The sequence below is a fragment of the Cornus florida genome, unplaced genomic scaffold (genome assembly GCF_030987335.1).
Source record: "Cornus florida cultivar Cherokee Brave unplaced genomic scaffold, ASM3098733v1 CherokeeBrave_3.0.0_Hap2_Chr10, whole genome shotgun sequence".
In the NCBI taxonomy this organism is placed as follows: domain Eukaryota; kingdom Viridiplantae; phylum Streptophyta; class Magnoliopsida; order Cornales; family Cornaceae; genus Cornus; species Cornus florida.
Genome location: NW_026775580.1, coordinates 113,142,109 through 113,159,289, shown reverse-complemented (window position 1 = coordinate 113,159,289; position 17,181 = coordinate 113,142,109). Strand labels below are relative to the sequence as shown.

Below are 17,181 nucleotides of genomic sequence, written 5' to 3'. Positions count from 1 at the left end.
ATGGTTGGGGTTTTTGATTACTTTGGTAAATGCTCCACCCGACTTGGGCCCATGAAACTATTTGGCGTTTGAATGAGTTGCCCTTCTCTTATTGCTCATTTTTTATTTTTCAATATATAAAACGACTTGGGAGGGTAATAATATTTAAGATTGATAAGCATGAAGATGTATGTTTGAATCAGATTTAGCTCGGCATATTAAATGGGAGTAATTGTTTTAGTTTCTCATGACCTATTTTCTTTAAAAAATGAAACAAAAAATAAAATAAAATAAAAATGTAATGTGCATGCATAATATCATTTTCTTGCCTGTTTCCTCATTTTTCTTATTGATATTATTATTTTATTTTATTTTTGGTTGGGAAATACCAAAAAAGAATGGAAAAGTGAAAAGCTAAAGAAAAAGCAGCAGATAAAAGAAGAACAAAACTGATGCAACCTGCACATTATAATCATGGGCAAAGAAGCACCATTATATATAAAGTCAGAAAATCTATTTTGTGTGACCAATAGTGAGCAACTTTATATTAGACTCCTCATAATCCAAAAGACGAGAAGAAAATTGATGTTGTCACAGTAGAATATTTTTAGGCTATGTTCAATTGTGGGGCCTCAATTAGTCTCTTTTTTTTTTTTTTTAATTCTTTTCTTCTTTAATCTTGGCAAAAAAAACACATTCACTTCCTATAGACCTTGGAACATCAGTCTCAAATTAAAAGCTAACATATATATCAATCTCAAATTAACCAAGCTAACATATATATCAAGCTAACACATATATCAACTCAAATTAACCAAGCTAACATATATATCAAGCTAACACATATATCAACTCAAATTAACCAAGCTAACATATATATCAATCTCAAATTAACCAAGCTCACATATATATCAAGATAACACATATATCAACTCCATAACTAGCTACATATTCTCAACGATAAAATATCATAATTAGACATGCATTCACAACTCACTGGGGAAGGCTGATTTTCAATTTTTCAGTGAATTTCGATGAGCTCTTTTGACTGGGCAAAAATTCATTTTTCAATTTAATTGAAATCTTCGATAATTAATATCATTAATTTTGCTCATGCCAGCCAAATTTTATTGTTTAGTGCCTCACCTGTCAAATATTTGTTAGAAGTCAAAATAAATTCAAATTGTTCTAATTTTTATTTATCTGAACTTTGTGGATTCAAAGTTGTTGCAGTATTATTTACTTTAATCTTCTGTTCTGTTGTGGACAAAGGCCATACGAACGGACTAAAAAACCCCATGATCTTTATTCATATATGTTAGATACTGAATTTTATTTATATATATATATATATGAAATTGCACTGGAGTTGACTGAATTACAACTAGCTAGGTTTTTTTATGGAAATGATGTTGGAATCATGGCTGCTTGAAGGAGTTTCGCCTTGCAGATGCCAAAACAGTCTTGTCCGCCACAATGAAATATGCTGCCCCTGCCACTGCATCCCATTGAATTAATTAGTATTCTTCATATATTACCAAAAACAAATTTAAAAATTGAGAATAATATTAACTGTATCATAGTTACATAACATATATATATATATATATATATATATATATATATATATGATGATACTCTGTATATTAGTGACTGCATGTGATTATGATTAGATAGTTAAACCTGTTGAAATAATGAGAGCTTGAGCAGTGTGATTGAGATGGGCTCTAGCCCAAGGCAGCATCCTCACACTAGCCAACTGCATATGTACAATATATATGTTCCGTCAGTACTTTACAATATGAATGTTCTGTACAATGGTCATATATATATATATAGTCTTTTGATAAAGCAATTCTTGGGTTATTAATGTGCGTGTATAAGAAGTAGTATTGAAAAATTAAGGCAGATTGTAATTTAGTAAGGAAGGAGACTTGCAGTTGGTATAGCGGTAGCGACAGTAGCAACAGCAGCTGCTTTGGCACCAGCCAGAACCCCCTCTGTAGATTCAATACACCAAAAAAATAAGTCAGATGGAATTAATCGATGTTTGTCAAATGGAAAAGACAATCTAGAATGGAAAATACAATGAATTAAGTCAAGCTTGATGGGAAGCAAATAAATAACACATTTTAAAAAGTGAATTTAAGGTGTTACAGCTTTTAAAATTATTCTTTGAGATCTGAAAAACTTTTCCAGAATTAGCTATGTAATTGTATATATATATTGAAGGTTAGTTTTAATATATACTGAGTATTTTAAAGCACGAATGCATTTTCTTTCTAAAAAAAAAAAAAAAATGAGATCTTTTGCTAAAAGGGCTCTCCTTAATACAATCAGAAAAAGTATTAATGCTAGCTATAACTAGTATTAGGAAAAATTAAAAAATACCAATCTTCAACACATGATTGCAAAAATGTACCATGAGAACAACGCTTGGCCATGGCTAGTTTTTGATCGAGTGAAGAAGCCAAGCTATTCCTTTCAAGAGGAGACTGAGCCACATTTTTGGCCATTTTAGAGACACAACTAGTTTCTCAAAATGGGAATTGTTACGGATCAAAGTAAGTACTTGAGAAGATTTTTGAAGCTTTGCATGAAGAGACACTGAGCTTGGTTTGGGCATTTATAAGCATTTTAGGCCGGGTAGCTGTGTGTGTATGTGTGTGTGTGTGTGTGTGTGTGAGAGAGAGAGAGAGAGAGAGAGAGAGAGAGTGTGTGTGTGTGTGTGTCAGTGTGTGTGTGTGTGTGTGTGTGAGAGAGAGAGAGAGAGAGAGAGTGTGTGTGTGTGTGTCAGTGTGTGTGTGTGTGTGTGTGTGTGTGTGTGAGAGAGAGAGAGAGAGAGAGAGAGAGAGACGTTTTCAGTTGATTGTAACGTCCGAGGCACTTGGTTTTGAAATTGCTGACCTGGGGTCATATAAGCAGCACTCAGTGGATTGTCAGTGGCGAAGTTACTATATGACCCATGATGGAGTATTAATATACAGAAGGGAGTAATCAGTAATATGAATCAACTAACTTTTTCACCAAAATGGGATTTATTTTAGGTAACCCCAATAATTACACAAATATTATATGGGGTAAGTGAGTGTAACTTTTAGTAGTAAAGAGAAGGCCACTGGTTTAAGTAAAAAACGCAGCCCTTAAAACCGTGGGTAAACACAAACGTTCCATCACCATCATCTTCACGTGACTACTCCCATTTTCAGATTTTGTGCAGCAATTGGCACACTAGTGCGAAGCTCATGAGATTGGGACACGTGTATGGGATGTTTGTTTGATGGGTTTCATTTGACCTTTTTTTCATGCTTTTCTCCTTTGACTGGGTGTTCAGTACTTCTACTTTTGCCAAAACAATGGGTTTTTCTGTCCTCAGTTTTGTCAAAACCCACTTGTTGAGTTTACTCACTTTTCAATTGCTTGTTTCACACCCTTTCCCAAAACATTTGGTTGACTGTGGATAAATCTAATTAGGCCAAATTACACCCACCACCCACAGGTTAGGTGATCAAGTAAACATTAAGTGCGTCAGGACATACCAATGTCCGTCCGATGATAACGTATCATTTCAAAAATAAAAAAAAGTGAGATAATATATTATATTTAATTGAATGAAAATATTTATAAAGTGGTATGCCTGAGGCATCCAATATCTGTTCCAACAGAAAGAGTGTCTGTTTAATTTGTCCATCTAATTACTAATTGTTTAGGGTAACATCTTTGAATGGGTCCATTACCCCGCTGATATAATCTCCGGTCTTTCAAAAAGGATGAGAGGGGGCAGTTAGATAACAACACCTATCATAATTGGACTAATTGAAACTGATATTTGTAGGAATTGTCGTGACTTTATTGTAAAATTGAGGGTTGTAGTTTCAATAATTAATATCAAAGGAAAACAGAAGATGGATAGAGTTGGTTAATTACTAGAGACCATAAACGTTTGAAATTTTTATTAGAGAAAAGTGTAAAAAAACCTCCCTGAATTGTGAAGAAATCTGCAACTAACCCTCTGAACTATCAAAAATGCAATAAATCCCGTAAATTATGCAAAAAAATTACAAATGACTCCATTCGGCCAATGTCCGGTGAGAATTAGCCGTTAAAATTTGTTAAATTTTTTTAAAAGATCATATTACCCTTATAAGCATGAAAGGACATATGTGCCTTCAATTTCCAACCGCTAGACTCCAACATCCCAGTCCTAAGCAACAAAGCCAAACATGGCTTTCCCAAAAAAAATAGCCAAACATGGCTTTACCAAATTTCACCAAAAAATCATATTCGACCTAAAAAAACCCCAAATCAACCAAACAAACGCTAAGGTAGGGTTTTTTGCTGCCGACAAACCCAGAAACGGCGCCGACGAGGTATCCGGCGAGGACAGAGGACAGAGGACGAACCGACGAGGTATCCGGCGAGGACGAATCCAGAAACGGCGCCAACAAACCAAGAAACGGCCGCTGTCCTCCATAGCTTGCTGGGTCGCTACAGACACATATATATCTATATATATACACATACAGAGATATTTATTGAAAATGATTTCTTTGAATTCGAATCAAAACCCCAAATAATCGATCTCATGAGGCCAAAGTCAAAAATTTTGGACTTCGAATCGATCTCACGAGGCTCACTTTCTCTCTCTAAAACGAACAACAGCGAACCGCTGTCAGGAACAACAACGAAGACATGTATAGCTCTGCGGCTACCGATTCGGTTCCTGTGAGAACAGATTTGGCGGCGGCGGATCCGGCGGAGACAAGAAGACGGCAGCGGGCGGCAGCGAGCGGAGCTTGATGACAGAGGATAGTAGTGATGTGTGGACTCGGCGAGAGGAGCTTGTGATCCAAAAATTCCTCGAGGAGGTGTCCGCATCGGATAATTCCCACCTCCCTCCTCCGTTCCTGCTTCTTCCGGTGGTGATTGTGGGGCTTCGTCGGCGATACCCAAGAGCGACGTCGTCGATATCAGGGATGACCAGGCTCATCGTCGTCGTCATCAAGCGACGATGACTGCAGGTTCTACGACATCGTCTGATTCATCTTCTCCCAACATTCCAAGCGAAAATGTTCTTACTGGCGAACACGAGGACGGCGGCGACGATAATGGCGAGCGAGAAGGTGTGATTCAAACCCAGAATACACAAAATACCCTTTTGATTTATATGTATATACATCCCAATTAATACAACCCAATCAAACCCAGAACATTACATAGTTTATTTGTATATTCATTCGTGTACATATATGTAGAGAGAGAAGATGGGTGTTCTTCTGTATTGGATTGAGTAGAATTATTAAAAAATTGTCCCTTGGTGAATCGGCGGTGATGGTACAGACTTGCGGCAGAGAGTGTGTTGTATATACACTGTGAACAAGATTACAACACCAGACAGTAATTCTCGAGGGATTGATCCAAAGAAAAAATATGTTGTTTCGCCTCTTGTAGTTGCAGAGAATGAAGTCGTCGTTTTTGTCAAGCAAGTTATGAGTGATGTTAATATGGCTGGGCCACTATTTGTTGAAGATTGCATATGAGACTTATGAGTGGGCATAAACGTGATGGATTTTGGAAATCAGTCCAGTGATTATAAGCACACAAGATAAAATTAAATATGGACTGTTTGGAAGAGTTAAATGCGTACTCTTACTTTGTCAATTTAAAGGACTAGAATCTGATTTCTAAATCTTAAATTGGATGCATAATTTCATTGGGTTATCGTGAACAGATTGACGAAATCAGTTCATTTCTTGTCCATTCGCTTTGGAGCAATTGGCGAGACTTTACATTTTGAATATTATAAAGCTCATTGGATGTGCAGGGTGACCTCATAATTTTGAGATTAATGAGGAGCTTTTTGTCTTTAACATTGTGGTTGTGTTTGAACAACCTTTTGAACTTGACATCCTTCTAACCTTCTTAAACGATCATTGATTTTCCTTTTGAGGTGTGAGGGAGAGAGCACTTCAGACACAACATTTTGAAATTTAAACAACTTATAAAATGATTTATTGTCAAACAAATGTTTTATTGTGATCGAGTCAGAAATAATCAAAGGTTCTCCATCACTTGTTCTATTCTTGAAATTAAACATATTGATGAACTTTCTATTTCCACTTTACATTTATATCTTCCGAAGTCACCATTACTCCTGCCAATGATTAAAGTGAGTTTGGAGAATAAGAGGATGATCTCCAATTACTAATAGACAAAGTTGATGAGCTAGCTGTTAATGGATGGATGAATTGGAGTTAAATCCCTAATTCTTTAGAGTTGCAGAATAGACAGAGGAAAGAAGGGAAGGCCAAATCCCTAATTTTTTAGAACCCTAATATTAGCAAATCCCAAAAATTTCAATCCATTGACACATGAAAACATAGAAGAAGATGATGACCTCTCATAGATGTTGAGAGAAGGGTCGCGATCGATGAAGGCGGTGACGTAGCGTATGCCATTCTCAACGTTGGTGCAGAAGGCGAGGATGAGGAAGGAGGAAGGAGGAGGGGAATACACGTAAGGTAGTATGAAAATACAAGTAAAGGGGTTTTTTTATAAGGGTAAAACTGTCTTTTGCCTTTTCCGGTGGTCTGAGTTGGCAAATTGTAACAAATTAAATTCAAGGGTTTTTTTTTTTTTTGTAGTTTAAGGAGTAAGTTGCAAAACCCACATAATTCAGAGTCTTTTTTGCACTTTTCTCTTTTTTATTATGAAATAGTAATTATTTTGATTCGGGCCTCTTGGCCATATACGGCACCAGTTTGTAAACAATGGGATCCCTTAAAGCAAGTGACCTAGTTTACTTTAACCAAAAAAAAAAAAGTGACCTAATGTAGGTCAAACAATTGAATGGCCTATAGTGGGTTCACAAATGAGACCCAGTGCCTTGGGCCCAATAAGAAGTCCAAGCTAAAATTAGCTTTGGATCAAATTGAAGTTTTAATATTTTACATAGTTAGTGTAATTTTCTATCGAGCTTTAGATGGCCGGTTAAAGTCTGTGCTCTTATCTGTCGACGAGGCCCACAACTCTTAAGCCTCATGATGGGCCCACTGTCGATTAGTGGGCCCGGCCCTGCTGATGATCTGTTGTCCCTCATGCAGGCTTCTCCTTTAACGTGGCGTCCATGCAGTCTCGGATGGATCCCCAACAGAGAATAATTATCGTATTTTAAGCGACTCTCTCGCTGCCACGTATAAAAGTAAAATAACACTGGGTGAATTTGTGCCACGTGGATGAAGACCAATAAGAGTTAAAAAGAAAGAGCTACTTGGGCTCAGAAGACTGGAGCAAATAGGAGTGAAATGGGCCCACAGCCCACTCAGAAATATTGAGACCTTTGATGAGGGCCCAGTGGACACCTGTAAAAGAAGCCCTAGCGCCGGTTGACACATCGTATGAGTAACCGAAAGAAAAGTAGCATTTGTTTGATTGAGGTGAGTATTGAGTGGTCCACGTATACATGCAATCTTCTTGGTGGTAATAAATTAATAAAATTAAGAATATATACCAAACTTGATGATAAAGTTTTGGATATTTTTATATCCCCTAAAGTGGAGAACAACCAACCCCTCTAAACCGGGGGAAAGTGGGGGATCGAGATCAGGGTCTCCTTAAGGAAATTAAATTAAATTTTCTTCATCAATTTTTTTTTTTTAAGTACTTTGGTTCTACTTTAAATATATATATATCATTATTACTCAGATGAAAGATTAATAATTTTTTTTAAAAAAAAAACATGTTAACTAAACAATATATCACAAACTTTAATAAAACATGATTATTAGCAACTAAATAGAGAGGTACTATAAAATAAATATAAAATTTGTCATTTAATAAGGGACAACTAAAAAATATAGCATTTATGATATCATTGTTGTTATTGATATTTTTGTTATCTTAGTATAATTACACTTCAACTTCTCCTTTTCTTGGATTATCTGAAGGGCATATAATTTTAAACATTTTTTCTTGTTAACACATACTATCTAAAAAAATTGTCTCCAAAAAAGATTCATGTATCTTTATTAAATATCATATGATTGATATTATAAAATATGTATATGTATAGAAATATAAATGTAGTAATGATATGTTATATAATAAGGACGGCAAAAATAATAAACTATGTAGTAATGATATGTTATATAGCAAGCAGGGACTACCCAAAAAAAAAAAAAAGAAGATTTGGACTTAGCTAAAAAAGTTTAATTAAAATTATACAAAATTTGAAAAATATAAGTTGTACTTATTTCCGAACTATAATTAAAGCCAGACAAATAAGTTTTTTGAAAAATAATTTGGAAGGTCAATTGAAAATTTTCATAAGTTTTTGAGGCACAAAATGACAATTTTTAAGAAAGTGGGATATATAAAAATACAAAAATGAAATTCTATTGTACTCGGAATTTCAATTATTGACTAAACCATAAGACTCACATGTAGTTCTTATCTTCCAATTTATGGCCACAACTTACTTCTCTCTCGACTCTCTAAAAAAAAAATAATAATAATAATAAATAAATAAATCATAGATTTCTCTCCCACGTGAGAGAAAAAGTTTGGGATTATTTTAACATAAATGATAAATTTTATACAAAGATTTCTCATATTTATTTTTAGGTTTTTACTTACTACCAAAAATAAATAAACTTACTACCAAAAATAAATAAATAAATCATAAGCTAAATAAGGTGTTCTTAAAATTAATTTGAATTTTCCTTGGTATTTGGAACCACAAAAAAGTCGACCTCTCATTCCAACAGAGAGTGACATGAGAAATGAGACACTATTCATACTTCTTGCTTACAAAGTATGATTACACATTTATGTATTGGAATTAATAAAATACTAATTAGAAATGAGTCATAATGTCCCACAAGATCTCAGATTCTCCACGTCAGCAAGAAAACAACAGAAATCATCTGGTCCAGGGGCTATTTCCGTAAATAACAACAACGTCAAGCCCAAAAATTCGAAATGCGGTCATCACAGCTATTTAACGAAGCACGCTGCTACACGAAGGAGATCAGAATAAACACACTTCTCTCCCTCTCTCTAGCTCTACTTTCTCTCTCTATATGTCGACATGAAAGAACCATCTTTCTCGCGTCGTAGCAGACCCAACAAATCCCAAAAACTCAATCTCGTGTGCAGCTTTAACGGCTCATTTCAACCCCGACCACCGTACGGAAAGCTCCGGTATACAGGCGGCGAGTCTCGTATCATCTCCGTCGACCGAAACATCGGGTTTTCAAGACTCAAATCAAAGGTTTCGGAGCTTTTTTGCCCTAAAAACACTTTCTCATTCTCTCTCAAGTACCAACTCCCGGACCCTGAAACTATCGACGAAGACGCTCCTCTGGTTCTAATCACGTCAGACGACGACGTTCGGTGCATGATTGATGACTATGCAAAGTTCGAATCGTACGGTAAGTACACTAGGCTTTGGATTTTTGTATGTAGTGATAATGGATACCCTGTGAACCATGATATATCTGTCAATTATCTTGAAACTGAGAATTTGAATAACGGGTCTGGAGTTTTGTATAAATACAAGGGTTTCGATGATGATACAAAAGGAACTTGTGTGAATAGTTTGATTGATTCTTTGTGTGATAATGTGCTTGAGAGTCAAAATTTAATAACCCATTTGTATGGAGGTGGTTTTGGTAGTGATGAAGTTAAGAATTTGGCCACCAATATCACCGGAGTTCGAAATTGTGATAATTCTTTAAGAAAAATGGTTGTGAAACAACCGCTGTTAGGAAATCCATTGGCTCAGGTTCAGAGTTTTCACGGTGGTTTGGGGCTTCCTGTTGAACAAGCCAATATGGAATTGATGAGCGAAAACAAAAAATCTGATCAACCACTCATGGACTTAAATTTTGAACCAGAAAGCCATATGAGCCAAGAAAGGACAAACCCAAATCTTGGTGGTGACCGGTTTAGTGTTGACATGTTAGATTACATAAACACAAATATTCATTTTCCCAAAAGTGAAAATTTTGGCAATTTGAATCAGCTGCCGGTGTTTCATTCTCATCCCCTAAATCCAAGACATGGAAATCTTCCTGTGGAAGGGAATCATTCTATGCAATGTTTAGCTGGTTTGGTTTTGGGCAATGGAGCTGGAGCTAGTTCTGTAAGTTCTAGTAAGTTTATTGCTGGAGTGCAGTTCCCAAAACAATCATGTAACTTCAACATGAATCTGATGCCTATCAACTGTGATGCTAAGTATGAGTTGAGAAGGATGGAGCCAGGTCCGGTACCGATGAGTAATTTGAATAGGGAGAACATTAGGCCACAGGCTGCCAATTGCGATTCAGTACAGAATAATTTTGTGTCACTCTCCTGCAGCAATCAGTTGAATCCAAATGTCTATCCAATTGAATCTTCATATGGCGGTGACAAGGTGAGGGGCAATCTTTGTGGTGGCACCAAAAATAACCGATTTTGTAATGGCAATGCAAAAAATCAGAGAAATTTCCCATATTACATTCGGAATCATCGGAGTAATCTCACTGAGATGGGGAAACATCGTAGTGTTAGAATAGATGGAAGGCCTTGGGTAGGAAAATTCTATCCTGGGCTTAGGCCGAGTTCAAGCATCTCAAAGCAGGGGCAGGCTATGAGATCATACCGTGCCACTTTTTGCAAGCCTTGGTCTAGTTATCATGATCATACCCTGGAAGGAATTAAGGGAATTATGAATTCTGGCCTAAATAACCGAACTGACACATTAGACCATCCCCATGGCAGTAAAGAAAATTTGAAGGACAAGGGTCACCTTGGAGTTCCACAACATGGAACACGAAATCATAAGGAATATCCGTCAGGTTATCATGGTGCATGCAGTAGCTTGGATGACCAATCTCTCTTGCCTTTTAGCTTTACCGAGAACCTGACAACATGTGCAAGGGTTATGGAAGGTCAGGAAGATCTCTTAACTGGTTCCAATGCTGAGAAGGATGAAGTTCAATATCAAGCGGCCTGCAAAAATTTTCGTGAACGGCCCATGAATACCCTACCAATTTCTTATGATATTAAACATGAAACATATCTGGAAGGGTTACAGGAAGCTGTCAGCATCTCTGGTTTTTCAAATGATTTAGGTTCTAGCTTTGGAACAGGATTGGGATGCAATGGTAAGTTGTCTAATAGAGAAGCAGGTATAAAGTCGTTCGGCAACCATCAAAATAGTTCTCATGCTATACAACGTGGGATTGCACACATTGTGCATCTTTCTTTGTGTAACCTCTCCTTGTCGTCATCCAAAGAAGTGGAATCCTCAGTCCATTCTTCTGCTGCTAACAATGATGTTTCTGAACCCTTACTAAAACCTCAACCGGAGCTTTTGGATCTCATGGATGAAGAATACCTCAGTTCAACTCAACTTGAAAAATCAAATGGAGTTGCATCTAATTATTTTTCTCAGAATGCTGTCAAGTTGGAAAAAGAGAGAGAACAAAAGCAAGAGATTCAGCAGGACCCTCCATCCAGTTCAATCATTGTTGGAAAGGTATAGCCTAAATGCATCTTCTATGTGAAGTTGTGAACTCTATTACTTAAGACAAAACACAGAAGTGAAGCATCATTAGCAGATAGATTATAGTTCCATGGATTTGACTATTTTAATGGTTATTTTTGGCAGGCTGACATTGAAGGATCTCATAAATGCACTAAAGTAAATGGTGAAATACCCACAAACCTTGCTGCATTTTATACTCATCTAGCTACTCCAAAGCTGCAGGTAACTCTCAAACAGATGCAGATCCTATTTGTCTTTTATTATTTTAAGGTATCATGGGAAACAATGCGAAGTGCCTGCTTTTCTACACAAAGTAATCCTTTTATGTTGCCTGCAGACTATAAACAATTCTGACCTTGAATATATTAAAGAACTTGGCTCGGGTACATATGGAACTGTTTTCCACGGAAAATGGAAGGGATCTGATGTTGCCATTAAAAAGATAAAGCCAAGTTGCTTCGATGAAGGTGCACTGCAGGAGGATCGGTTGGTAAGTACTAAATTTTCATTGCCAGTTCCAAAGTTAACAATTTGTCTATTAACTGATCAACTTTTATTGAAAGAACCTTTTATTGTTTAGACATTTGGTGAGCTTATAATTAATTTGGCATTCAAAACTTGTGTGAATATTGGTAGTTCAGAGAGTTGTTGAGTTTTATTTTGTCAACAAGCACTCTTATTTTTTCCTTTTGTCATGTCTGACAAAAAATCTCTGTCGTTAGGACACATCTTGGGATCAGATACCACTTTTCTGTTCATTTGTTCCATCCCACTTACTCGGACACTTGGATTAATACCCACCAGTCTCACAATTAAAAAATCTGTGCCTCTGTGATTGTGTGAGTAAGTTTATCATCTCTTTACTTTTGTGCAGGTTGAGGACTTCTGGAAGGAAGCTCACATACTAGGGCGGCTTCACCATCCGAACATTGTGGCATTCTATGGTGTAGTTACAGACAGCCCTGTGACAAATTTGGCAGCAGTGACAGAGTTCATGTTTAATGGATCCCTTAAGCAGGTTTTGCTGAGAAAAGATAGGTATCACTGTTTCTTTCTTATTTTTTCTCTCTTTTGTTGGGGGTTTGGAAGAGTGGGTATGTAAGAAGGACGTGAATTTAGTTAATCCCACATTCTTTCTTTCTGGATATTTGCTTCTATATTTTATTAATGAGATTTACCTTTGCTAGTACTTCTCTGCATGTAATCGTGAAATACATACATTGATAACATGTTTCATCACAACTTGCATAAAAAATTTTGAATTTCCAGATAGCATTTTTTTATTGATAATAATGAAGTCCTATACTGCATGTCAGATATTCAGAGTTCTTTTACAGAAATTTGAAAAAGGAGGAGAATGGTCCAGAGGATAGTGAAAACTGATGTAATAACTACTGAGCATTTCAATTAATTAGAAGAACCATTCCTATCTGGATTTCCCAAGTTTATGAAAGCACTCTAAGAAATGTTGTCTTGGGAAAAAGGAGTATACTTCATGAGATATTTATTTTCGCCCTGAAACCATTGGCTTCTATTTCCTAACAGAGTTGCATGGTTTTAATTTCCATGACATAACCTGGGAAAACAATCTTAGGATAGCATGGAACACAATTCAGTAGCTAGCTGCATAAAGGTAGGACTAGGAGGTATCAGTTGTCACTGAAAATAGCGGCGTCTATATTGCATGGAGACTGGATTTCTGCCTCAGTTGCATTTAGAGGTACCAGGCTTTGTTATTCAAAATGTATGAAGTGCCATATTCTCCTTTTTTTAATTTCTTCCCCTCAAATAATCTGCATTTTCATCCCAGATCCTTCTTTGGTGACAGCATGAGCCTTTTTCTGTTAGATTTTAAACATAAATGATACATTTTTTTTTTTGTAGCCAATCTAAACTAAGCTTTACTACCCTAAAAACTGTGCTAGGTCCTCTTTTATGCAATTGCAATTGTACATTCTAAATGTATCTCAGCAAAATGCATATTGTAAAGCAGGAAAGCTTTGTCATTTTCTGTTTTTATGAGTCTTATAGATCCTATACTCAATAAGATTACCATTGGTTTCCACTAAGACACTGTTCTTTTATATTTGCAGAACTATTGATCGTCGAAAAAGGTTAATAATAGCGATGGATGCAGCCTTTGGTATGGAATATCTTCACGAGAAGAAGATTGTCCATTTTGACTTGAAATCTCACAACTTCCTAGTAAATATGAGGGACCCTCAGCGACCGATTTGCAAGGTAATGAACCTGAGAATTATCGTTTGTGGTTGGGTCCGATGTTTGGCCTGTATCTTAGTGTTTTTAAATAATCATTAGCCTTTGCATCTACATTTTTAATTGTTTCACTGGTTTAAATAACTCCCTTAAGAAATTTACTTGGTTCCTGTTTTCAGATTGGTGATTTAGGTTTATCAAAAATTAAAAAAAGGACACTCGTCTCTGGTGGGGTACGAGGAACCATACCTTGGATGGCTCCTGAACTTTTAAACAGTAAGAACAATATGGTAACTGAGAAGGTAGGATGATCCTTTTTTTAAATATTTTTTTTATGCTTTTAAATTTTCCTCTGATGCTTATCTTCTGATGCTTATATACAGGTTGATGTGTACTCATTTGGAATAGTCATGTGGGAACTCTTGACTGGTGAGGAACCTTATGGGAATATGCGGTCAGAGAAAATAATAGGTAATATTACAATTATACAAGTCCGTAAGCAAGTGGATGTGTTTAAGTTTCCATTGTAATGGAGTGATGACGTTATTGTTTGATGCAATAGCAAAAGCAAGGACTGACAAGAATAAGGATGCGGGTTCAAGTATGAGAAGTCATTTTGTGCAAAATAATGTCAAAAGCTAGATCTTTTTCGGTCTTCCTGCATGAATAGGAAAAACCATCGGGTGACATCCTTTTATATTTTAGTTTGGCAATATCATTGGTCACACATTCGATTTGGATTGTGGCCTTCTCATTGAAAAAGCAGAGTGAAACCATTACTTATCCATGGTTTCATCTTCAAACAACTTGTCCATTGTATCCGTATTGTAATTACATGTTTGTGAATTATATGGGTTGAGGACTTTACCTGAATAGGGAAGTCATATGGGCATTTACTGTTTAGGTGCATACTATGAGTTCTCACATGGCTTCTATTTTTTCCGCTACGGACCTACAGTTTATCTGGTACTAGAAATTTGTTCATCTCAGGTTCTTACTACAGTTTGAATGCATGATTTTTTCCAAATTATTATTTTATTTATTCAATATGTCATGCAAGTTTGTTTGATATTCCATATTATGATGTTTTCAGCTGGTATACTAAAAGGTGATCTTCGACCTGAAATCCCAACCTGGTGTGACCCAGCATGGAAGTCATTGATGGAGAGGTGTTGGTCATCAGATCCAGACTCTAGGCCATCCTTCTCAGAAATTGCAAAGGAGTTGCGTGCCATGTCAGCAGCCATGAACATCAAGTGACCACAGTGTGGTTGATCCCCATGGAGTATTCTTCTTTTGTGTGAATACTAGAAGGCACACTGAGACTTGATTTTTGTTTGCCGATCTGAACATTAACCTTGTTGGTGACACTTACTTTTGCAATTTTTGGTTGAAATGGAGAGTTTATGTGAGAGCAGAATCAACTTTTGTATCAGTTGATTCTAAATTTCTCAAGGAAGATGGAAGGCAATGAATGATTTTTTTTTTTGGGTCCTTTTGTCAGGGCTACAAATGGTCAAGCACTGTTGTACATAGACAATATTGCTAATCGATATTTGTTGATGATTTCTGCAGTCTCTCAACTTCTCTCTCTCTGTCTCTCTCTCTATATGTATATATAGACACACGGGTTTATATGTTCCAAAAAGACCATTTATCTCTCAAATATTCGATATGCTTTTCATTTGATTAATGAGATCCATTAATAGAAAGAAAAAAATTAATTCATACATTTTTTTCATATGTTGCACCAGATATATAATAGTACTTTACTAATAATTTCAATAATTCAGGTACATGCGTGATGATGGTGTGTAACCATAAGAATGTAGAAACTTGATTTCATTTCTTATCTACTACAAGTGGAAAACAATGGACTCCTAGTTTTGAGAGGTTTGGTGGATCAATTCTTACTTTGGCTTACCAACACTACAGTGTTTAGGTAACTAATATTTGGATCTTGGGAGCACGATCCTAAAAACTGTATAATGTTATTAGGATAATATTTACTGAAAAAATTATATTAATGTTTTATATGCAACTTTTTTTTTAAGACAAGCCTTATTATAAAGATATCGATTGTTTCGTATTAATTGTACAAGGGAACAGTTAAAAGATAAATTGAGGTTTCGAAGTTCAATTGGAACCAGGATTAGAAACCATATCTAAAACGAGTATCTATTTCCACCTCAACTTAGACTTCTAGTATATTTATTTGATAATTCAGTTTTGTCTTAGCTTTAATAACAGTATTAAGATCAAAACTTTAAAAAATAAAAACAAAACTAAGAAGTTTTGCAAATCAACCAAGGTAACAGTGTATGTTACATATTTATGTCTGATATTAAACATGTGGAAAAGATCTTGAAAAACAAATTTCTTAAATTTTGAATTCTTGATATTTAATTATTTTTTATTTTGGACTAAAAATATTGACAATTTCACTTTGGCTAGCTCTACAAAGGTATTAGTATTTTATTTTGAAATTTCACAAAGCAAAAAGCCAAAATCCAGAGTGATCTCTATTTTGGGGAAGGCCTCTTAGATTGAGAAAAAGTTGAGATATCCAAAAATAATAATTTTTGTAAAACTTTCAATTTGTAGGTTGATGTATTAATCTTGTGACAACATTTTATTTTTTTTCCCCCAATTGTGACAATATAACCTATCATATATTTTTATTCAACATTTTGGTTGACTGATAAACAAAATAAACATTTTATTATATCATATCATATAATAAACATTTTTTTTAGTGTAACGCACATATGCTTCACGATCCGATTCAAAAGTTTAAACTATTAGGTAGGGCTAACACCCGATCCATATATATCTATTCACTTTACAAAGAAATTTTAACATTAGTTTCTATTGAAAATGTAATTTTAACATTAGTTTCTATTAAAAATGTCAAATAGTCCAGGACCATATAATAATATCTCATTATATGCTCCATTCGTCCCAGAAAATATGTCCACCTTTTCATTATTCCAAAATAATTGTCTCATTATCAAGGGTGGCAATTCGTGTTTGCGAGTCATAATCATTTCGTGTCAACCTAAGGATATTTTACTAAATAATTCAACCCGAACACGATTCTATTTAATATTCCTATCAGGAACCTTCAGTACCAACCCGACATGTTTATTAAACGGGTTACACGTCTAACCTGTTTAATGACTTATTTTCTAAAATAAAACATTATATTATTTTAATTGTTAATAATACTCTATCAAATAATAAATACTAAAAATATATAAGTTTCAATTCAACCAAATTACTAAATAGTCTCTAGTTTACAAAAGAATAAATTATAAAACACAAGTTTAGATAATTATTTTAAAACTTAAATATAAATATATATATGACAAGCATGGTTAAATAGGTATAAACGAGTTACACATGTTTAATCACCTTAACCCAAATACGACACGATTAACTAAACAAGTTAATCG

At 35.3% G+C, this 17,181-nt stretch overlaps 2 protein-coding genes across 3 annotated transcripts; one reads left to right on the top strand and one right to left on the bottom strand.

Moving 5' to 3' along the window:
* Positions 1-1,281: 1,281 nt before the first annotated feature.
* On the bottom strand, positions 1,282-2,560 carry LOC132279940 (early nodulin-93-like). The gene is made up of 4 exons (XM_059782013.1): positions 2,402-2,560; positions 1,918-1,979; positions 1,663-1,738; positions 1,282-1,477 (listed from the first exon to the last, which is right to left on the bottom strand). Exons 1-4 carry the CDS (start codon positions 2,493-2,495, stop codon positions 1,398-1,400), a joined length of 312 nt encoding a protein of 103 aa, XP_059637996.1. The 5' UTR covers positions 2,496-2,560; the 3' UTR covers positions 1,282-1,397.
* Positions 2,561-9,025: 6,465 nt separating this feature from the next.
* LOC132277268 (uncharacterized) lies at positions 9,026-15,305 on the top strand. 2 transcript variants are annotated; one of them, XM_059779080.1, is made up of 8 exons: positions 9,026-11,500; positions 11,633-11,731; positions 11,847-11,999; positions 12,384-12,547; positions 13,603-13,750; positions 13,906-14,028; positions 14,110-14,197; positions 14,820-15,305. In XM_059779080.1, exons 1-8 carry the CDS (start codon positions 9,068-9,070, stop codon positions 14,984-14,986), a joined length of 3,375 nt encoding a protein of 1,124 aa, XP_059635063.1. In that variant the 5' UTR covers positions 9,026-9,067; the 3' UTR covers positions 14,987-15,305. The 2 variants fall into 2 exon arrangements, with proteins under 2 accessions (XP_059635063.1, XP_059635064.1); XM_059779081.1 differs by lacking the exon at positions 14,820-15,305 and having other exon boundaries at positions 13,906-14,002; positions 14,110-14,174.
* Positions 15,306-17,181: the final 1,876 nt, after the last annotated feature.